The 22,133-nt window shown below is 60.5% G+C and overlaps 1 protein-coding gene across 1 annotated transcript; it reads left to right on the top strand.

Moving 5' to 3' along the window:
- Positions 1-1,650: 1,650 nt before the first annotated feature.
- C10H15orf39 (chromosome 10 C15orf39 homolog) lies at positions 1,651-11,920 on the top strand. Its single transcript, XM_075431712.1, has 4 exons — positions 1,651-1,730; positions 6,424-9,577; positions 10,064-10,154; positions 10,340-11,920. The coding sequence occupies exons 2-3, from the start codon at positions 6,484-6,486 to the stop codon at positions 10,150-10,152; spliced, it is 3,183 nt and encodes a 1,060-aa protein (XP_075287827.1). The 5' UTR covers positions 1,651-1,730; positions 6,424-6,483; the 3' UTR covers positions 10,153-10,154; positions 10,340-11,920.
- Positions 11,921-22,133: the final 10,213 nt, after the last annotated feature.

Here is a 22,133-nt window from a genome sequence, read left to right as displayed (position 1 = left end):
AATAACCTTTACCATCCTCCCATATTCTTATTGTAATATATAACAACAGTTACATATTGCATACTAATATATAACATCTAATAATTAAATATATACTTGTTATTATATGATTGCGTTGCAGATTGACCGAAGAAAATATTACGGCAGCACGTGATCGATGAGCTTCAGACGGAGCAATCGTGTGTAAAGATCAGAGCTAAGGGACTGGGAATTCAGATCCGGCTCCTCCCAGCGACATCTTTTCTTCGCAGGAATCAACGGCCGCTGCCACGAAACTGACGTAAATTAAATAGAACCGTGAGGGAAAAATAATGGTTGTGAGGCCAAGGAGCGGAGAATTCAAACACCGGCTTCTTGGTCTGTGTTCAATAAGATCTTTAATCACCGCTATTAATAATTATGCGTATTCCTAAGCCCTGTGATAAGTTGGGGCCAAGAAGAGCATGAGCGGCTTCACACGTCTTCGTGAGCTGGAGCTGGGGTAGATCCCTTGCTGAAATAACCCGCTCAGCCCACTCCCCACTGACGGTTGCTGTGTTGCCTCTGCGTTTGGCGAACAGGAAGCTCGTTCTCTTGGGAAACCTCCAAGGGAACCGTTTTCCTCCCCTTGCTCCCATCGCCTGCCATGTGAAGATGCTCGGAGGTTTCAGGTTCCCATAAAACCCTGCTCAGACGACGGCGTTTTGAGGTACCTCCACACTGCACAAGGAGCAGCTTGGGCTATATTGGAAGAAAAGGGTAATTGAAAAGCAGAAATCATTGTTTCTCACTTGGCAATCTTTATTTCTCTGCCCCGGTGGGAGCTGAGCCTCTGCCACAACTCCACTCTGCGGCCTTGGTCAACTCCCTTCATCTCGCAGCAGCAGCGTCACTGGGTTAATCGTATCTGCAGGCCCATTGTGAGGGTTAATTATTGGTTGGGGAGCGTTTGCGTGGACCTCTTCAGGCTCGACTCCTTGGGCAAACACTGGACATTAATGGCGGCAAATCCCAACGGACTCGGGGCCTGAGTCTTTGCGCTGTGCGGGGGTCCCCTGTGCAAAGGGGGGTTAGATCCCAGAGGGGAGTCTTTCCTTTGGGATGGGGGGGACCATGCCCAGCCCCCCCAGATGGTCGGCGGATCCCTCGGCTTCGCTCTGTCCCTGCGTACGAGGTGGGAACGTGTCTGCGCACGGAAGGACAGACTCATGTCCGGCCAGACCCGGACCCCGTGCCCCCATCCCCACCTGCATCCAGCCCCTGACCCCGGTGGGCTCGGGCTTGGGGGGGGTGCCGGGGCTTCTCTGCAAGGGGGGGGTCCCTCTAACGGGGGCTTCTTTTTAACGAGGGGCTCCACATAACAGGGGCTCCCCATGACGCAGGGACCACCCGCAACGGGGGCTCCTCTTAACTGGGCTTCCCCCCCCAGACGGCTGCTCCTCCATGACGCGGGGGGGCAGGGAGGGGGGGGCTTGCTGCAACGGGGACCCCTCCACAACGGGGGTTCCCGGAGACGGGCGGAGGGGCGCAGAGCCCCGACCAGCTCAGCGCACATGGCGCGGGCAGGGCTGTCCCGTCCCCTCCCCTCCTCCGGCCGGCCCACATGCACACCCAGCCCTCCTCCTCCTCCTCCTCCTCCCCCCCCGCCTCCTCCGCACAAGGCGGGCTGCCGGCCGAGCGGGGCAGCGGCCCCCGGACTCCCCCATCACCCCCCGGCCCCGTAGCGATGCTCCGGGCGCGGCCCCGCGCAGGTGAGTGCGGGACGGGTACGCGCCGGGGGGGGGATGCTCGGGGCGGGGGGGGGACCCCGGCCCGCTGCCGATGCAGCCTCCGCTCGGGGGTCCACACTGCGGGGGGGGGTGTCCCTCCCGCTCCCCCGCACCCTCTGCCCTCCGTTCTCGGTGGGAATAATGGGCTTCGGCGGCACTTTTGGGGTTTTTTTCCCCCATTTATGGCCAGTTTAGCTCGGGGGGCGGGTGGGCAGCGTGTGGGTGTTCCCCACCCCCCCCCCCGCCAGAGCTGTGGCGTTGCCCCCCTCACTGAAAGATGCGCGGAGGGGACCAGAGGGTCGGAGGGTGGGAGCGATGCTGCGGGTGGTCTGCCAGCTTGGGGGGGCTCCCCCGGCCTGGGACGCGGCACCCAGGGGGTCCCGGTCGGAGCAATGCGTCCGTCGCTGTGCGTCAGGGGGGGCTGGGTCCCCGAAACACTCGGCTGTCGTTGCGGCAGGCGCTGTGCCGTGCCGGTGGCTGCTACCTGCCTCCTTATGGCTTATTGTTTTCTAAAAAGTGAATATCGCTGGGGCTTTTTGAGCCAGGATGCCCCGATTTGGCGGCACAAGCAGCGCGGCGAGGATGCTGTCCTCAAAACCCGCCGGCCCGCTCCGCACCAGGCCTGTGGCCCGGCTTGCGTCTGCCTGCCAAAAGCTGGGGAGCTGCAAACTTTCTTTTTGCAGGGGGGATGAGGCACGAAGCGAGGGAGCTGGGACTGCTGAGGCCTCTTGTTCACCCCCCACCCCCCAAAAATGACCTCCGCGGGGGGAGCCTTGCCGCCAATCGCCTCCAGACCCGCCAGGGAGACGGGAAAGGTGACCTCTTCAGCAGGGACCCAAGGTCCCCGCGATGGTGAAACCAGTATTGCCAGCGGACGGGAAACCTTACTGGGGGAGAAGCTCGCTTGCTTCGGGGTGATACGGGGAGAAGCCCTCTCCCTCTGCGGCCCCCTGGCACTGGGGAGGGCTGCGGGATGGCTGGTGATGCCCGATGCCGGCGGGCTTCGGAGATTCTGGGGTTGATTTCTTGATTCCGGGAGTCGGCGGCTGTGTCTTGGCATCACGCGGCGACGGAGGAGGCGGGAGGCTGCGGTGAGGGGCTCCCGGTTCTCGCCATCGCGTTGGGGCATCGCATCCGGGGGAGGGAACGCTGTGGGAGCCGTGTTTGGAGACGGCGGAGCAAAAAGAGGCGTCAGAGCCATCGCCGGCAGGCCAAGGAGCCGCGGCGGAAGGGGCTTTTGGCATCCGAAAGGCGGCGGGTAAAGCTGGCTGCAGCCCGCGGGCGCTGATCGGGGAGGTTTCGCCCGCACGCAGCGGGGCGGCACGTGCTCTGCGTCATTTGGTTGGACTTTTCTCCCTCCCCAGCCGAACAGCCCCTGCTGGGAATAAAAATCCCCCACGAAGAAGAGGGGAGGGGGAAGGGAACCCACCCCCCACCAAAAAAAATTAAAAAAAAATAACAAAAAGAGGAATAAATCGGTTGCGTTCAACCCGCCCACTGCTTTCCCCAGCCGTGGGGTTTCGGTATGGCGAACGCTGGTCGCACGTGTCAGCGTTCGCCCAGGCATCCCCCCCACCCCGGCCCCGGCTCCCGGGTGCCCCTCTCCTCCCCACAAACCCCCCCGGGAAGGAAGGAGGGCATCACCGAAACGCAGAGCTGTTTGCTTGGGTCTCCAATGGCGCTGGCGCGGGGACACCAAAGCCCCAAGTGTCTTTTGTGGGAAGAGGGAGCCCGTTAGTGCCCTCACCCTAATGAGGTTAATGAGCTCAACCCCTATCAGACACCAGAGAATCCGCACAGCTGGCTCCGGCTGCCGCTGTGGGATGCCGTGCTCCGTCGCGCGTCCCTCCAGCGAGGCTGGAAGTCCCGCCGGACCAGCAGGAAGGGCTGGGGCTGATCCCCAGGGGAAGGGAACCCCAAAGAGGGGTCTCGGCAGCTGCGGCTGCGGGAGGTTTGGGAAGGGGCGATGGCGTCGGCGCTGCCGATGCGCCCGGGCCGGTTGCGTGACGTGTCCCCGACCCCACGGGTCTTGTAGATCGAGGCGTTTTGGGGAAAGGGGGGAAAAAGCGGTGGGGAAAACGTTTGGAAGTTGCAAGATCCCGGGTTTCCGTCCCGGTTTGCCCACCCTGAGCATCGTCACCACGCGGAGGGGATCCCGCGCCTGCCTCTCCCTCCCGTGCAGCATCTCCCAGGGAGGGGGATCCCAACACCCCCCCCCCAGAGATCCCTCTGGGGCTGCTGGTGAGTGGGAAGGGCTGGGAAGGAAAATCATCCGGTGCGGGACCCCTCGCCCGCCCGGCCGAGCCCCCTCCCGCTTCACATCCTCCCTGTCGGGGAGTAAGGAAAGCCCGTGGCTCGTTTCAGGGGGTCCAAGCGGCTTCTCCGCCTGGGCGCGGGTCCCCGAAATCCCTCGCCGGCGCAGGGTGACAGAGGAGCCTGCGGCAACACCGCCGGGACTTGGCAAGGAGGGACCGGGGTGGGTCGACCTCGTGCCTCGGGCCAGGGTCTCGCATGGTTTTGGGGTCCTTTGGGGCTTTCTCCAATTTTTCCCAATCCGCGGGGAGCATTTTCCCTGGATGTGAGTGATGGCGAGTTTAGCTGGATAAAGCTGTTGGAAATGACGCGGCCGCCCCACGACCGCTTTCTTGGGGTGAGGACGCATGTGAGGACGCCGGCGGGGCGATGAGCTCCCTCCTCGACGCGAGCAGGGAAGCACCGACCTTCCGAAGAGGTTTCCAGAGGAACCCCCGGGGAGCAGCACCCTGCCTGGGAAGGGAGAAGCTGTTGGAGTTTGGAAAAGAAACGGGGCCTGAAGGAAGGGCAGCCGGGTGCAGCCCGCGCTGCTACGCCGAGCCACCGCGCTCGGCGCCCTTATCTGCCCTCGCAAGCCTCCCCCGTTATCTGCCCCGCTTCCCCTGCTGTGGATGAGGCTTTTATCTTATCTCCACGCGCTCTTCCTCCCTTTCTGCTCTGCTGGTCTGCTGACTCCTGACACAGAAGAACAGGCACGAGATCCTGCCGCAGTAGGTCCATCTGCGGGCTGGGGGGATGCTGGGCCCTGCTCGGGAGGTGCTGGGTGACGTTTGGCCGTGCTGGGAGGTGCTGGGTGACGTTTGGCCGTGCTGGGAGATGCTGGGTGGCATTTGGCCATGCTGGGAGGATGCTGGGTGACGTTTGGCCATGCTGGGAGGATGCTGGGTGACGTTTGGCCATACTGGGAGATGCTGGGTGATGTTTGGCCATGCTGGGAGGATGCTGGGTGACGTTTGGCCATACTGGGAGATGCTGGGTGATGTTTGGCCATGCTGGGAGGATGCTGGGTGACGTTTGGCCATACTGGGAGATGCTGGGTGATGTTTGGCCATGCTGGGAGGATGCTGGGTGACGTTTGGCCATGCTGAGAGGATGCTGGGTGGCATTTGGCCGTGCTGGGATGATGCTGGGTGATATTTGGCCATGCTGGGAGATGCTGGCTGATGTTTGGCCATGCTGGGAGACGCTGGGTGACATTTGGCCATGCTGAGAGGGCACTGGGTGACGTTTGGCCATGCTTCAGAGATGCTGGGTGACATTTGGCCATGCTGGGTGACGTTTGGCCATGCTGGGAGGACGCTGGCTGATGTTTGGCCATGCTGAGCCATGGTCCAGCAATGCTCAGGCAGGCCTGGGGGCTTGCTTGGCTGATGTACATGATGCTCAGGTGATGCTGGGGGGATTCTGGGTGATGGTCCAGTGATGCTTTTGGGGCTCAAGCGATGCTCAGGTGATGCCAGGTGATGCTGGGGCGATACTGGGTGATGCTCCAGTGATGCTCTTGGGGCTCGAGCAGTGCTCAGGTGTCTCGGGGGGATGCTCAGGGGTTGTTGGGCAGTACTGGGAGGATGCTGGGGGATGCCAGGAGATACTGGGGGGATACTCGTGATGCTCGTGGGATGCGGGGTGATACTGGGACGGTCTGCCAGCTCCACCTGGTGGCATGCACCGCCCGACACCGCGGGCCGGCAGGAGGTCAGAAGGGAGAGGGTCCCCCCGAACTGCAGGCTGCTGCCTTGGGGGGAAAGCCTCAAATTTGCTTGAAAGTTGTGATCGCTGGGGAATTTGGGGCAGCCCACGCTGGTGCCTTGCCGCGACGTGTTGGCCCTTCACCCGAGCTGACCCAGCGTGGCTCCCTGCTGCCCGCAGCAGATGTGGCTTTGAAACTGAAGCGGTCAGAGAGCTTTTCGGGACTTTTCCAAGGAGACGGATGGAGAAATGCTCCGCCAGCCCGCCAGGATCCACCCCCCCGCCAGCTTCGGGGTCCTGCCCTGGGAGGGGAGCGCCTGACCGGATCATGCTGAGGATCAAGCGTTGCTTCTCCCTTGGGGTGGGCTGGGTTTTTTTAGGATCTCTGCCAGGTGCCGGGAGGATGGGAAAAGGGAAGCGAGTCCCTGTTGCCCTTGGCGGAGGCTGACCATGAGGCTGTGAGGGCTTTCCACAGCCCCCCCCCCCCCGCCTTTAGCCTGCCGGTGCGACGCCGAGCGTCGCCAACGAGTAAGGGAAAGCTGCACGTGAAAACCAACAGGCTTGCTCCAGCACGCTGGCTTCTGGGGAGCTCCCAGCGGAGCCTTCACCCCGTGCCGTGCCGCCGCGGTCCAAGCGCTCATGATTTATTTTTCTCTCTGTCTCTCCCTTTCAGGAAGGCCAGCTCACCCCTGCCATCACACGGCCTGGGCAGGACGCCAGCAGCAACGTATAAATGGCCTCCAAACGGCATTTGGAGTCTCTGGACCCTGTGATTTTCAACAAGCTACCTCGGCTGCAGACAGAGCCCGCCGCCGGCTTCTGCAAACCCAGCCCTGCACCCAACCCCAGCTCCGAAAACCACTTCAACTACAAGGGCTCCTACTTCGCCTGCCCGCTGCGAAGCCCCGACGGCCCCGAGCAGCCCCTGGCACGCTGGAGCCCGGCAGCCGCCTACCTCCCTTACGGCAGCGGTGCCAGCAGCCAGCCCGTGCCGGCAGAGGGGCCGCTGGCGAGCTGCCTGCTGTACCGACCCGAGAGCCTGGGGACAGGGCTGCATCCCCTGGGTGCCGAGAAGAGCAAGGATAGCCTGATGCGGGAGCTGCTGCTGGCGCGGGAGAAGTGGTCCGGCCTGCTGCTGGCTCCGGGACACCCCTTCGCGGTGAAGAAGCCGGTGGGGGTGAACAAGGCGGCCCCCCTGGCTGTCCCCAAGCCGGTGTACAGAGCCACGGTGTGCTTCGTGGACCCCAGGACTGCCCTGCCGCTGGGACCCCGGGCAGAGAGCCTGCAGCAGGGACCAGGGGATGCAGACTGGGCTCTGCCCCCTGCCAGCCACCCCCTCCACCCTGGCGAGCCCCGCAGCGGCAGCGGGCTGCACAGGAGGGGTCCCCCCTCTGACCCCAGCCTCCTGCCGCTGCACCCCGGCCTGGCGCTGCCCGCCAAGGAGAAGGTGGGCTCCCCTGTCACCTTCTCCCCCTACTACGGCGCCCTTGAGAAATGCAGGTTCCCCCCCGGCACCCCTTTCCTGGAAGCCAGCTGCCAGAGGAAGGTGCCCGAGGTCCCCAGCCTCAGCCCGGACCCCTGGCCCAAGCTCCAGCCGCCCGCCGCCAGCCCAGCGTACCGGGAGAGACCACCGGTGTGCTACCCGCACACCCACTACCCGCTGCCCCTCCACAAAGCCACCCTCCTCTACCCCTCCCCGGCTCCCACCGTTGAGGCACAGCCCAGCACCTACAAAGGCTTCGGCTTCGCGGGAAGCGAGGACCCCTTCCCCGGCTCTTACCTTAAGCCCCAAGCCCCACGGAGCTACTTTCGCGGCCCCTTGGACGCCTACGTGGCAAGGGCGGCAGGCATGGTGGCATCACCGCCAGCCAAGCTGGCAGCACTGCCGATGGACGCCGAGCCGCCGCAGCGAGCCAGCTACTTGCCGAGCCCCGGCTTTGCCTTCAGCCCCGGTGACGCGGCCGTGTTCGGGGCTTCCTTCGCCGGCAAGGAGCCCGGCTGCGAGCGGCACCGGGCGGAAAGCCCTCGGCGGCGAGCGGCGGCGAGGCACAACAGCGCTTTCCAGCCCGTCTGCGCCCCGGAGGAGGGGCCCGGGCGCTCCGGTGGGATCGCCGAGCCGTTTCCCAAAGGAGAAGGGGGCTGGATGAAGCCCAGTCGGGGGGAGCAGGAGCCCCCCTACCCCAGGAGGAGGAGGGCCAGCCCGGCCCCCCCAGAGACCCTCCATGGGGGACCCCCAGCTCCCATCCTCGTGGGGAAGGGAGATGCCTGCAAGGTGAAGGATGCAGCCAAGGAGCTCATCCCCCTTTCACTGCCCGCCTCCCCCCGAGAGGGGCTGAATGACCCGAGGGACATCGAGGTTTCTCCTTCCTCCCCACCCATGCCGGTGATCCACAACGTCTTCAGCCTGGCACCTTACCGAGACTACCTGGAGCGGACCGAGGGCTCAGCCCAGGCCCCCTTCGGCAGGGAGCGTCTGCGGGGGGACACCCCACCCCGAAACGTGGGGGGAAGCCGGGACCCCACTGCCCTAACAGACGTCTTGGAGACCCCCAGCCTGCTGCCCGCGGGGACACCGGCCAGCCGGGCACTGACGGCGGGCAGCGGCGCGGTCCAGAGTCGAGGGGAAAGCTATCACAGGAGGGTCCCCGAAAAGCCAAAGCTTGTTCCCCGAGACCCGGGGTCGGAGGAGGGTGGCCCTGCCAGGGTGGGAAGCGGGGAGTCCGCCCCCGAGGACGTCGCGCTGGACCTCAGCTTGAAGAAGAGACTGGTGAAAGCCGGGGAGACGCGGGGACCCACTGGCTGCTCAGAGGGGACGCCGGGCAGGGAGGTTGTGGAGGGGGAGAAAGAGGGTGCAGAGGGGCAAGCGAGGGCGGGAGAAGGGGCCAAGCCCCAGGCGCTGCCCTCGCTGCTCGAGGTGGGCTCTGGGGACAAGAGCAACTTTCAGAGCTCGGCCACCTTCATGTTCAAAAAATACAAGCTCCTGCGCTCCCTCCCGCCCGGCAGCATGCACCCCCAGCCCAGCCCACCGCCGCCAGCCCCCTCCGGCAGCACCCCAATGCCGCCGCGGACCCCCACAGCCTCCCCGGGGGCCAGCAGCCCCCCAGTCCCACCGCTCGGCCCCCAGCCCAGCACCTCTGCTCTGCGGGGGGCTTGCCTGGACCCGGAGCGGCCCCCGCCGCCCAAAGCCCCCCGCGTGCTGGGAGAGGAGAGCGTCTCGCTGCCCGGGCAGTGCGAGGCCCCTGCCCCGCAGACCTCCGCCAGGCAGCATTTCACCACCCTGCACGCCTCGCTCTGCGACGTCATTTCGTGCTCGGTGTCCAGGTCCTCTCCGGAGCTCCTGCGGGAGTGGTTGAAGAAGGCAGAGCCAGCGGAGGAGCTCGGAGAGATGCCCAAATCCCCCCCCAAACCCAAAAACAGCTCCAGGATCCCCGAACCTCAGAAGCCCACCAAAGGCAAGGAGATCTGGCTGGCTTTCCAGGACGTGGCCACTCTCCTCGCCAACCTGCTGTCTCAGCTGGAGACCTTCATGTTTGCGCGCAAGTGTCCTTTCCCCCACGTGGTCCGGGCAGGGGCCATCTTCATCCCCATCTATGTGGTGAAGGAGAACCTCTTCCCCAAGCTCGCTGGGGCCTCAGTCGACCAAGTGCTGCAGGAGCACAAGGTGGAGCTGCGTCCCACCACGCTCTCAGAGGAGAGGCACTTGAGGGACCTGGAGCTGAAGAGCTGCACCTCACGTATGCTGAAGCTCCTGGCCCTCAAGCAGCTCCCTGACATCTACCTGGACCTGCTGAACCTCCACTGGCATGACTCCATCCGGCAGCAGCTCAGTAGGTAGCCCGGCGTCTCCTGTGGAGGCGTGGTGGGTCCCTGGGACTCTTCCAGGGAAGCTCCAGCCGCATCTACCTCCCAGATGCTGCCATCTGGCTGGAGCATCCATCGCTTGCGTGGTCCCTCAGCATCCTTCTCCTGCCGAGGGATCTGCGGAATGGAATATTTAGCTTTTCTCCACGGGTTGTGGAGGGAGAAAGCTTGGTGGCGGAGCTGGGAGGTTGTCCCTACCCGCCTGGGTGAGAAGAATCATCCCCAGGGTGTTGAGGAGGTGTTGGTCCCCTCTAGGCCACCTCTCCCCCTCCGAGGGCAGCGGGGCCGGGCACCTCAGGAGCACGCTGGGAGCGGGGCAGTGTGCGTGCCACATGCTGGACCTGCCGCCCAGTGCTGTCCCATCCCACCGGTGACCGCCCCACCACCCCTCCCTGCACGGACGCCCTTTTGCTGCTGCTCGAGGCCGTTGCCAACAGCTTCATTTCTTCCAGGTTCGAGCTCGCAGGCTGGCCAGCACCCCTCCAAGCAGGTGACTCCGCTGGTTTGTACGCGTTCCGAGGATGTCGGTGTAGTGCCGTGAAGGTGCGCCTGTCCTGGTGCGCATTCGCCATGACCACGGGGAGCTGGGGCTGGCGGGGGGGGGCACACAAGTGGCCCCAGTGCCTGGGCTGGGCCGGAGCGGGGATTTGTGGCTGGGGCGGGGGGTTCTTCAGGCTAACAAGGTGAAGACCCTGCCGTCCCTAAGTTCCCTGTCTTTCCTGGCCCAGGTAACCCTGGTGCAGAGGCGCTGAAAGCTGACGGCAAAGTGATAGCCGCGGTGCTGGGGAACGCACCGAGGGCAGCAGCTGAGCCGCCCGCCCGGCAGCGACACGGATGCCGAGACGAAGCAGGGAGACACTCGGCTCCCACCAGCAAGGCCGGGGACAGGTCCTGCCGGGACGTGGTGCCTGGAGACCGCAGGGACCCTCCGAGGACGATGCTCGGGGTGGGGAGCAGTGGCGGGGACGCACGACCCAGAGATGCTCCGGGGCTGCGAGCAGGGACGGCTGGCGTGGTACCCCTGCTCCTGGTGTCCCACTCCGACCCCCATCCACCACCAGAAAACTGGGGGGGGACGGCTGGAGTCCCAGCAGAGCTGGAGGGCTGGAGCAGTGTCTGCATCCACGGGAGGAACGTGGACACAGCCACGCCACCGTGCCCAGCCTCGGAGAAAGGCTGTCTACCGCAGGGGTGCTTTACCACGTCCCCCTCCTCTCTCCTCTAACTCGCCTCTCCACTTCATGCCCGTTGTCCCCAGTAAACGTCCCTTCCTCCTGGTTTTTAATCTTTCTGCAGAGACCTGACACAAGGTTACGGGTCAAGGGAATCGCAGCTTCTGTGGTTACAGGACTGATTTTTTTTGTTGTTGGTTTAAATGAAGACATTTTTTAAATGTTACGAGTTTACCTTCATAAGGAGCTGCTGCCTTCAGGTTATGTGGGGTTTTTTTTAAAAAAATACAGTAATTTATACTTGGTTTTTTATTTAAACTCATGGCTTCACCTGTTTACTGTGCTGGACCAAGGCGGCGGGAGCGATGCTGTTTGGGCTGACAATTTCAGTCCTGATCGCAGCTGAAAAAGGCTGCGAGGAAGATTTAAAGCCTGTCCAGGAAAACCAAACCGCTTCACAACGCGGATCCCGGCCGTCCCAAAGCCAAGCGTGGGAGATGCACGTCTGGGGATGACCTTGGCCGAGACGTGGCCACCCCGGCGTGGCCGGAGGGACAGGAGAGGGGAGCAACGCTGCGAGACCTTGGGCGGAGGGACCGCTTCCATCCCGCGGGCACCGAGAGGCCGGTGGGCATCCCGGGAGGGAGCCCTGCAGCTGAGGACGGGTGGGCTCGCCCTCGCCCGGTCCGCAGCGGCGATACGTGGCACAGGCCTGACAAACTCGACACTCAGGTGTCCTTCCAGCTGGTGCAGGGCGTGGAGGAACAAAATGAGGATTACTATTATTATTTTTTTATTTCACTACAGGAAATATTTATTTTAAACTAAGAAAATGGAAGAAAAAAAGGAAAAAAATACCTGCCCAAACTGTACCATAGAATCTTTGTAGCTGCAAGGTGTGTTTGCCAGCCTGGGGAGGTGGCGGCTGCCGTTGCCATGTTTCGCCGGGTGCCTGTCTGGGTTTCCACTGGGGTGTACGCACCAGGCCTGTGCCTGGCATCGTAAAGTGATTCGGGAAGCAGTGTTTGTTAATATTGTAATTTTATACATATGTGTGTATATATATATATATATATAAAAGGTTCCTGGGAAGAAAGTTCCCTCACTTTATTTAACATTTTGTAAGAACGTGAATTTTAAGCGGTGTGTCACCTGATTAAAGGCTTTGGCTGGTTCTCAAACATGCCGTGCTGTGGTCTCTGCTTGCCACCGTGGGCACGATGGCACCTTCCTGGGGACGGAGGGGTGCCAAACCAGTGCCCTGCTTCTCCCAGCCAGCTGGGCAGACCAAACCCCAGGATCGGGCCCCCCACCCAGCAGACTGGCCTGCTTCTCCCTGCGAGGAGCCACGAGCGATGCGCCCAGCCCCTCCGTCCCGTCGTCGGAGGTCTGGATCCGGTGTCCGGCCCACCGTGGGTGCCCGGGGGTGTGGGGAGCCCCGGGGTCACCCGTCGGTACGGGACCACATCCCTGCGCTGGCAAGGGGTACGTCCCGAGCCCCTGGGTGACAGCCCCGGAGCAGGGGGCTGGTGGAGGTGTCTGCACATCAGACACGGGGCAGGAGAGTCACGGGGTGCTGCAGGGCTGGCGTCGGCTCCCTGGTGCTCTTCTGCCTGGCGCTGGGGTGACGCATCCCAGGCTGGTTCAGCGCGGACCCCCGAGACCCCCTACCCCTTGAGGCCCCCCCATCAGAAGCATGAAATCTGCCTGGTCCTGGGAGCCAAGCACCCCAAGCCATGTTTTTCAGCCCAAATTTCTCGAGCCCGGCAGGGAAACAGCACCGCCACGACCCCCCCTGTTGCGACATTTCTGTGGTGAAGATGGACAAAGCATACGCATACAATATGAATGCTGCTAATGTCGAACTTTATTCATAGATTCAGTTCCTTATATACTAATTTTAAGATTATCTCATCGGAACATGCAGTTTTCTAGTGACAGCTACAGATTATACCTGATATTTATGGTGACAGCTACTGATTATACTTGATATTTATTTTTTCATTAGTACAGGACATAACTTCCTCACATCGACATCTTCATTTGCCAATTGCATTTCTTGGCAGATCATCCAGTCCCATTTCCTTATGAGCCTTTGCTTCCATTCTTGTTCACTTCTTTCTGTACTTTTCCTCGGTCCTTGATTCTTCCATTGGGGCATACTTTGGTCAAACGAGGCCTACAGGCCTTGCTCCACAGCAGCGAACCCCACTCCCCCCTGCAAAGGGGGCATTTTGGGGAGCACCCGTGGTGTTTGGGGCTGGTGCCTGGGGAACAACCGGCTTGGAGGGCTTAATGAGGAGCAGGGGGAAGCTGGGACCCCTCCAGCCAGGAAAAAGCTTCACCTGGGGGAGCGCAAATTAGTTTGTGTGCTAATTGGGAGCAGCTGGAATGGAGCCACACACACAGCCCCCCCACCCCTGGGAGATGAGATAAAAGCACCGGGCTGGGCTCGGGGCTTGGTGCTCTCTTCTCCTTGGGTTCTGCCAGGTAAGGGGTGTTGGAGGCTTGCCCTCCCTGCTGTGAGGTGGCTGTTTTGGGCAGGGGTGGAGGTTGTGTCTGAGGCTGGCTACAGCCCTGCCCTGCTTCAGGAGCCTCCCTGGCTCCTGGGAGATGCTGAGCCTTGGTATAAGCCTTGCTGGGCTGGAGAAGATCCTCAGGGCTGCTGGAGGCTGGGGGGGGGGGAGGTTTGGACAAGGGACCTTCTGGCTCTGGTGCGTGGGATGCTCTGGGTTTGGGCCAGCTGCTGTGGCTGGGGGAAAAGAGCTTAGAGGGGACCCAGCCTAAAGCTCCTGCTGTACCTGTCCACAGCTGGGCTCTCCCTGTGGCCTCTCCCAAGCAGAGCCGAGGGGCAGAACCACCGGACCCCACGGATGTCACCACCCTACAGCCCAAAATGATGCTCTGTGGTGAGACAGAAGTGGCTGAGGCCACGGCCCTGGGTCCTGCTGCCCCTGTGGCCACTGGCAGGTTGCGGTGCAAAGCCTTCCTGGTGCTGGCCATCTGCCTGGCTGCCTCCGCTCTGCTGTGCAGCCTGGGGTCCCTGGCTGCTCCATCCTGGGCTCCTCCAGGCTCCACGCCTCCTTCCCACGCTCGGCTGGGCTCCTCAGCCTCCCAGCCAGTGACAAGTGACGATCTGGTGGCAACACGTGGGGACCTGCCCACCTATGTGGCAATGGGGCAGCGTGGGAGGGCAGTGGCGGGCTCTGTGGGCACCCCGGGCTGCTTCCCAGGGGTGGAAGGAGATGTGTCCTGCGGTACGGGTCCGGAGGGATGGAGCCTGGGGACCCTGACTGCAGCTGCTGCTTCTCCCTCGACAGCTCGGACCTCTCCACAGCAGCAGCCTGGATCTGGGCATGGGGAAGGGCTTGGGTTGGGCACTGCCCGGGTGCCTGCAGCCTCCCCAGCCTGGCAGCAGCCTTCCTCCCTGCCCACGGCCCCCTCTGTGGGGGCTGCCTTGTTGGAGGGGGTGCCCACACAGCTGGTCCCACCTGATGGGGCTGCTGAGGGGACTCCAGTCCCATCTGATGTCCTAGTAAGGACACCGATGGCTACCCCTTCCCAGACCTACAGCACCATGGACCAGTCTGGAGGTGACCAGATGCTGGCCCTTGGAGCAAGCCCTGACTGTCGGGCTGTGCTCCACAGAGCAGATCTCAGCCTGGCTGTGAGCTCTGAGCCTCCTGCGGTGGTCACAGCCAGCCACTTGCCTTCTCGGGCCAGAGTTGTGACAGCAGCACAGGCTCCCAGCAGCATGGCTGTGTCTGATCCATCTACAGCCAGTGGCTTCTCTGATGTCCAGTATGGAGTCTCACTTGCTGGAGCCACAATGAGGAGCTGCAATGGGCAGAAGGAAGAGGTGAGACCAAGCCTTGGCCTGTCTGGGGTTGAGGACCACACTGCTGCTCCTCACCTAGTGCCACTTCCAGGGATGCCCTCAGCTCTGCCAGGAGAGAGGGTGTCCAGCTTGACTAAAACACGTCCTGGCACCATGTGGGTACCCTCTGCTGTGACACCTGAGATGCTCTGGGACACATGGCCTGCTGGCACCTTCCTGCATGGTGAAGCTGCTCTGCTGGAGGACACTGTCTTGGCCAAGGTCCCAGGGAATGTGTCTGGACTGCTGGCCACTATCTTAGCATCACTTCCCAGTGTGGCATCAGTGCAGGGTGTCAATCACCCGCAAGTACTGGCTCCCTTTCCTCCTTCAGCAGAGTCAGGGGGACCTGCCATCACCTTGGAGAAACCAAGTGATCAGTCTTCCTCTCCTGCACAGCAGACTCTGAGATCCACTGAAGCCCACCCCTCCCCAGCTTGGACCAGTGCTGCAGGTCCCAATGTGACTGGGATGAGCTTGGCAGTCCCTGATGCCATCCCAGAGCCTGGAGCAACCAAAGCCCCCTGTGAGGATGGACCTGCTACAATGGCTTCCCCCTCTCCAAGAGCTGCAGGTGTGACACACGTGTCCCCCCTGGGGTCACCTACCCAGAAGCCATCCCTGCATCCAGATCCCTTCCTCACAACAGCCTCTGAGGATGCAGGGCAAAGCCAGGCCACGAAGGTGGTGGAGATGAGCATGCTGCCTGGAACGGTGGCTGTGGCAGAAGAAGCTGGGTGCAGCGAGCCCAGGGCAGCATTGGTAGGACCCACTTCTGCTCCAACAGACCCTACAGAGCCCACCCGTGCCAGCCCAGGCTCTGTGTCTCCCCCCAGCTCCAACAACCCTGCTCTGGAGCACTGCTCTGAGGCTGTATGCCACACCACTATCAGCTTGCCATCTCCATCTTACCTGTTGACTTCCACCGGAGCTGTGCCTGCTGCCAGCTCCCCGCTCAGCTTGCAAAGCTTGGCTGCATCAGCAGGAGGGATGCCTGATGCTCAGTCCGTGTCCGGCCACTCTGTCACCTCCCAGCATCTCCCTGCAGCTGCAGGAGAGGTCTTCACCCCAGCAGAGCTGGTGATGATGGCCAACCCTGGCTCCCCTGGGCTCTCTTCTCCTGCGCAGCCTCTGCACGTGCTGCCCTTGCAGTTCCAACTGTCGGGCATCGCTTACACCCAGGCTCTGAGCAGCAAGGCTTCGGGGAGCTACAGGGAGCTGGAGGAAGAAGTGAGGCTGATGGTGAGTGCAGGAGCTGGTCAGTGGAGGTACTGGTACTGCTGGGTCCAGGGGCTGGACCCCCCTCACCTCTGGCAGCTAGCAGGGCTGTTGCACACCCTGTGGGTGCTATTCCTGGGCTGACGGGAGTCTTCCTGGGATGCTGTCCCTAGGCTGATGGGAGCTGTGGGCATGCCATCTCAGCCATGGCCTTCCCTGGAGGCTTGGCACACCCCGGTGTCCCCTACCCCTGGGCAAACCGAGCTGGCTCCCCTCTGCGTGTACTGCAAACCTCCTGATACCTGCCCTATTCACACAGGGAAATCTGCAAAAGCTTCTCTGTTGACCAGTGCTTCTTTCTTCCAGCTAAGTGAAATGCTGTCCACCTACAAGACCTTCCTGCAGGCAAATGTCCTCGAGTTCATGTGAGTATGCAGCTCTGCCCCGGGGGCAATAGGCAGAGAGGGGTGGGCTTGGCTTGGAAGGAAGAGTTTGCCCACCAAAATGCTCTAGGTGGGTCTCGTGAGGGGCTGTGCTCCCTCCCCAGGGTTGCTGCCCCAAGAGATCCTTGTTGAAAGTGTTTGAGGCTCCAGACAATGCCTCCTGAGACCTCTCTGTGGATAGGGTGTTAATGTGGGGTGATGAGGCTGTAAAGCCACCCTCAAAGAGGAGGTGGGCTGCCCATCCCTTCATCTACCTCCCAGGAATGGCTCGGTGGTTGTACGAGGGGAGGTTGTGTTCCAGGGGGATGCTCCCACCAACTCCCACCTCATCCGGACAGTCATCACAGAGGCCAGCAGGGGAAGGAGCACCTTCAGCTGGCAACTGGAGCCACAATCTGTCCAGTCTGGTGGTAAGCCATGGAGATCGTCTGACAGCAGAGTGGCTCCCTACAGCTGTATCAAAGCTGAAACCTGCCCAGTTTGGACTTCAGGCTTCACCTTCACTTAATGTCCCCTCTCCTGACCCATGCAAAGCCCTCCAGTGCTGAGGATGCTGGGGACAACATCTGCAGCAGTTGGACTTGTGTGGTCCAGTGCTTCTGCTGGCTTCCCCTCCTTGATCTGCTTCCCTCCTGGGAGGGGGCAGATCCCAAGCCCTTTCCACCTGAAGAGGGATACGTCTTCATCTTCACTCAACTGCCCTGCTGGCTTCTGCTTTCAGCATGTGGCAGAGGATGAGCTCATGGCTGATGATATGTCCCAAGGAAGGTGTAGAAACAGGTGTGGGCATAACTGTCTTCTGAACCCTTCTAGGCTTCAGCCTGGAGAACCTGGACCCAGAGAAGCTGTCCCTCTCTCTTGCTGTCCTCCCACTTGGGAGGGGCAGGCCAAACTCCCTAGAGCGGCTGGTTGGTGAGGTATGGCAAGCCTTGGCGGCTATTCCAAAGGATGATGCTGGGAACCATCCGGGGAAATGGGTGCTGGCTGCTGCTCTGCCTGTGTGGTGGGATACTGTGTACTAAAGCAGTGCCAGGGTGTGAGCTGCTGTCTCCTCTTCCTCAGGTGGTTCAGTCTCTCAATGCAACCTACCATGTGAGGAACTTCACCATCACCCAGCTCAGGTATGGGACACAGCTAAGCTTCTCCAAAGCTCATCATTAAACTACCTTCACTACCTGTTGTGTGCTCTGCAGCTAATTAGTGATGCTGTAAAGATGGGGAGGATGAGTTGTACTGTGTTAGGAAACCTGGGAGGGTGATGTGCAGCTGATGGCAAATACCATAACTGAGCACCTTCCTTGGCTGAGTGGTTGTGAGCTGCTGGAAAAAGACTAGCAAGGGTGTGTTTGAGCCTGGTCCCAGCTCTCCTGCCTTGCCTAGAGCCCTTCTCTCCCCTTAGAAACCTCAGTAGCGACCTGGAGATCACTGGAGACATCTACCTTGACACAATTGTCCATGCTGATGTCGCAAAGATACTGCAAGCCCTGACAGCTCTTGTGACCTGCTCTGTGGACCTGACCTCCCTCTCGGTGGAGGGTAAGGACATTCCCTGTGTGTGGTGGGGCTCACTGCCAGCTCTGCTTGCCTAACGCTTGTGTCTTGCCCCTTCAGGGGTCAGGCTTCACCTGCAAGTTTACCCGGTGTCCTTCCTCATCACCAACAGAAACTTCAGTGAGGACCTTCTGGATCCACTTGCTGTAGAGCACCAGGAGCTCAGCAGAGATCTTCAGGATGCGGTAGGCTTGGCTGGTGGGATGGGGTAGTCCTAGGGTGCTGAGAAAAGGAGACCAAGGACCACTGGAGGAGGAGGGACTGCTTTGTCCAAACCAGACCCTCTGCTGATGGTGCTTCAGGACCCCACAACACAGCCAGGGACCTGGAGGTGCTCTCTGGCCTTGTTGTAGTGGCTGTCCCAGCTGCCTCATGGCTGTGAAAGTGGTGGTCTGGTGGGTGAAACACCCGAAAGGCTGGTGAGGAGCTGAGCAGAGCCTCTCTTCCAGGTGGCGAGAGCCCTGAGGGACCACAGGAGCTTCCTGCAAGTGGTGATAAGAGGATTCCTGTGAGTGGGAGCAAAGGGTCTGCTGGGGCAGGAGGGTGAGGCCGAGGGTGTATGGATCCAGGGAGGTCTTCTGCAGACATCAACCAATAGGTCATGGCCGTCGGGTGTACAGTCTCAGCCACAGAAGGGCTTGCAGCAGGTAGCCGAGGTCAAGCATTTACCCACTGCCTTGGCAGTGACTTGCTAGTCCCCCAGGGATGTCCCACCCCAAAGAGCAGATGCAAAATCAATGCCTCCCTGAGTGTGGAGACATCATCCTGGCACGTAGCTGTGGGGTTGTGGTGGGACTGGCAGCTGCTGGAGCTCTTCCCAATCCTGTCTACAGGCCTGGCTCCTTGATCTGCCATGGGGATGTGATCTTCCAGTATCCTGCCCTGACCAGCCTGGAGGTTTTGGAGGCACTTGTGCTCTCAGTTGGGCCAAACAAGGCTTTGGCTGGTTCAGACTTCCAGGTGGACCCATTCTCTCTTGCCGTGGGAGGTAGGCTTCCCTTTGGGGTGTGGGAACATGAGGTTCACCAGTGTGTGGCTCCATGCCTGCGATGCAAGAGTAGATTTGTAACCAACCAGATCCAGATCCTTTGTGCAAAGGGAGGGCGAGATGTCTTGGCTGGTGGGGTGACCAGTTTGTAATGGCTGATGTGAAAGTACAATTCCAGCAACAACTGTGCCCTGTCCTTCTGCACAGCCTGGGGGCACTGAAGCTGGAGAGACCTTGGTGTAGGACAGGGAGGGAAGGGTTATCTGGAAAGCGCAGAGAGGGGGTCAGATAAGTGTTACTGGCTTTCTATATATTGCCTGCTGTGTCCCAAGGGGGTGGGGGGCTGCCACTTCATGGGGTAGAGCCCCTGTGTCCTGCTGGCTCTGCTAACTGCTGTGCCCTGCTCCAGAGGACACCCTGGAGCCCCCCCTGCCTGAACCCGGCTTTCCTGAGTATGGCATGGCCATCATGGTCGTGTGTGGCCTCTGCATCATTATTGCTCCCATCGTCATGCTGGTGGTAAGAGTGATGTCTGTCTGTCTGCCTGCTGGGACAAACAGCCCTGGTCCCTGTGAGAGGGACCTGGGCATGGGTGCAGCCTCCGTGCTCTCCTCCCTAGTGTATGAGGACCAAGAGGCTTGGCTGGCGGGATGTGGTGGTCCTCTGGGACAGAAGAGACCCTGAAGTGGGGATCCAGACCCTCGAAATGGATAACCAAGGGTTCTGGGCAGCCTCTGAACAGGCAAGTGGTCCTCGCAGTCCCTTCAATCAGTTTCTGTCCCTTGGAGCTGGAGCTTTGAAGCACAGCTGGTGTTTCTGGAGGTCACAGGTCCCTGATGTACCTGGTGCTGGTCCTGGGCAATGCCAGGAGTTGGAGAACCCCTTGAGGGTTGGGGGGAGGAGCCCTTGCCCCCTGCCCTTGCTGGAGGTGGGCACAGCAACTTTCCCCCCCTTCTCACCCACAGGACATGGAGGATGCTCCTACATGCTGGCAAAATGACTCTGCCTGAGGAGAGAAGATGCAGCTGCTGGGGGGAGCCCAAAGAGTTTGTGGGGGAAGAGATGCTGAGAAGCTGTGTCCCTGCTCATTGGGCTGTGGCTGCCAACCTCTCCCTGAGAAGGATGCAGGCTCAGGTGGATGAAGGAAGGACTTTGTATGTTGAACTTTATTAAACTGTTTATAGAACATCTAACCCAGCCGTGAAGGTTCTCTGTGAAGTGGCTGCAGCTCCTGGCGGGGGTAGGAGCTGGAATGGGTGGCTACTACATCCCATGTGGCTTGTGCTTTACACCTAGGCCTGTCTGAGAGCTGCGAGCTCCTCCTGTGTAGACCTGGCTTTGAGCAGCCAGAGCTGTGTGCTGCTGGCCTCGCTAGGCTGAGCGTGGTCTTCTCCAGCTCTTGCCTAACTACTCGCCAGTGTGAGGGAGTTAAAGCCACAGAAACGCATCCCTCTTTGGGCTGGGCTGGGGGGATCAAGCCCCAGGCTGCTCCCTGGGTAAAGCAGCCCTTCCTGCTCTGCACTGGGTGCTTCCCTTCACCCCCAACAGCCAAAGCACCCCATCCTGGGGGCTGTTCTTGCGGGCTACTTAACTACCAGGCAAAGATTTTTGCACCCAAAACCTTGATTTTTCCTCCTTGCTGCTTGCTTTTCCCTGGTGTGGGGGACTGGGCTCTGCAGGGTGGCAGAAAGCAGGCTCTACATAAAGAAATTGCTTCAAAAAGAAATTTTTGTTGCCTTTTTTTAAATCTATTAAGTCATCCAGTGCCACTGTCCTCCAAACTCACTCTCCGAAGAAGGTGAGAATCGGAGCTTGGGCACCCAAAGGCACAAAGCAGCTGCCCCTGTTTTTGTCAGCTTGAAGCTGGAGGGCTGACTTAGAAAATCAAGGGCTGCAAGCTTCCTCTGAACATCATCTTCTCTCCTAGCTGCCACCCACCCCAGCACGTGAGCTAAGAGTAGTCAGTGTAACCCAAAGCCTGACCAGACCGGTTCTGCTGTATTTAGGAGGAAAAAAGGAAGCGATTCTATGGAAGCCTCTTTAAATCTTGGTTTTCTAGAAGTGAGACATACCTGAGGGTGCAGGCGGGAACCTGCAGTGATGAAAGCAAGAGTGCCAAAAAAGGGTGAATCCCAACAAATGGGCTGAGTTGAGTGTGAGAGTCTGTGAAAAACAAACCATAATGAAGAAAAACAAGGTGGTGGGGGGGGGAAACCCCCTGGTCCATCCAGAAATGACATGATGGGGCTGTTTGGCAGTGGGAGGTCATGGGGGTGAATGGTAGGGGCCTGGCAGCTGCTGGGTCCCTGCCTGATGCCTTTGAACCCCGGAGTGTCCCTGAGGTCCCACCAGCAGCATTGACCACCCTGAGACCCACTGGGTTTTGCTGAGTGCTGGTACCTTGGGTGCTACCACCTTGTCACCTTGCTCCTAGGTGACTCAGCTGGCACTGGGGACCTGCTCAGGGTCAGTTCCTGGGCAAACCCTTGTGGTGCTGCAGGCTCTGGGCCCCTTCCACCCCCTCTGCATCCCCAGCCCTGAAAGCTGGTGTTGACTTGAACACTGTTCTCCCCCTCCTTGGGGAAAGATACAAAGAAGGTGGAATGATGGTGGGGTGCTTCTGCCAGCTCTCCTGCAGGAGCAATGCCCTCCTCATCCTCCTTCAGGTGCTGCCTGTCTGCCATACCTCTCCCAGCACCATGCAGCTCAGCTCCAGCTCTGCAGCCTTCCAGCTCAGCCCCAGCCCCTCAGCTTTTATTTCTGCTCTAGCCCAAAAGGATTTATTTCAGCTTTAGTCTTGGGGCCTTTATTTGGGCTCCAGCCCTAAGCTATTTACTTCAGCCGTTGTTACTTCGGCACCAGCTCTGTGATGTTTCAGCTCCAGGTACAGCTCTACAGTTTTTATTTCACTGTATTTAGTTCAGCTCCAGCCCTGCAGCGTGCTTCCACCCCAGCACCAGGATCTTCAGTTTGGCTCCAGCCCCTGCCGTATGATATTTGCTTCAGCTCCAGCTCTGTCATTTCTTCTCCAGCCCTGCAGTGCTCCATCGTTTCAGCTCCAGCTGCAGAGTCTTTATTCCAGCCCTAAGCTCAGTCTTTCAGCCCCAGGGTATTTGCTTCAGCCCCAGCTTCTGGCCTACAGTCTTTATTTTGACTCCAGCCCTACAGTCTTTATTTCAGCTCCAGCTCTGTGACGTTCCAGCTCCATCTCCAACCCTACAGAATTTATTTCAGCTCCAGCACAGAATTATGGTCTGTGTTTGAGCCCCAGCC

This window comes from Opisthocomus hoazin, chromosome 10 (assembly GCF_030867145.1).
Source record: "Opisthocomus hoazin isolate bOpiHoa1 chromosome 10, bOpiHoa1.hap1, whole genome shotgun sequence".
In the NCBI taxonomy this organism is placed as follows: domain Eukaryota; kingdom Metazoa; phylum Chordata; class Aves; order Opisthocomiformes; family Opisthocomidae; genus Opisthocomus; species Opisthocomus hoazin.
Note: the sequence above shows the minus strand (reverse complement) of the source record. Positions and strands in the feature narration are given on the sequence as shown.

Bases quoted from the DNA above. Each gene is read 5' to 3' on its own strand.
- C10H15orf39 (XM_075431712.1), top strand. From the start codon at position 6,484: ATGGCCTCCAAACGGCATTTGGAGTCTCTGGACCCTGTGATTTTCAAC. The intron at 9,578-10,063 runs GTAGGTAGCCCG...CATTTCTTCCAG, and splicing joins CTCCATCCGGCAGCAGCTCA to GTTCGAGCTCGCAGGCTGGC.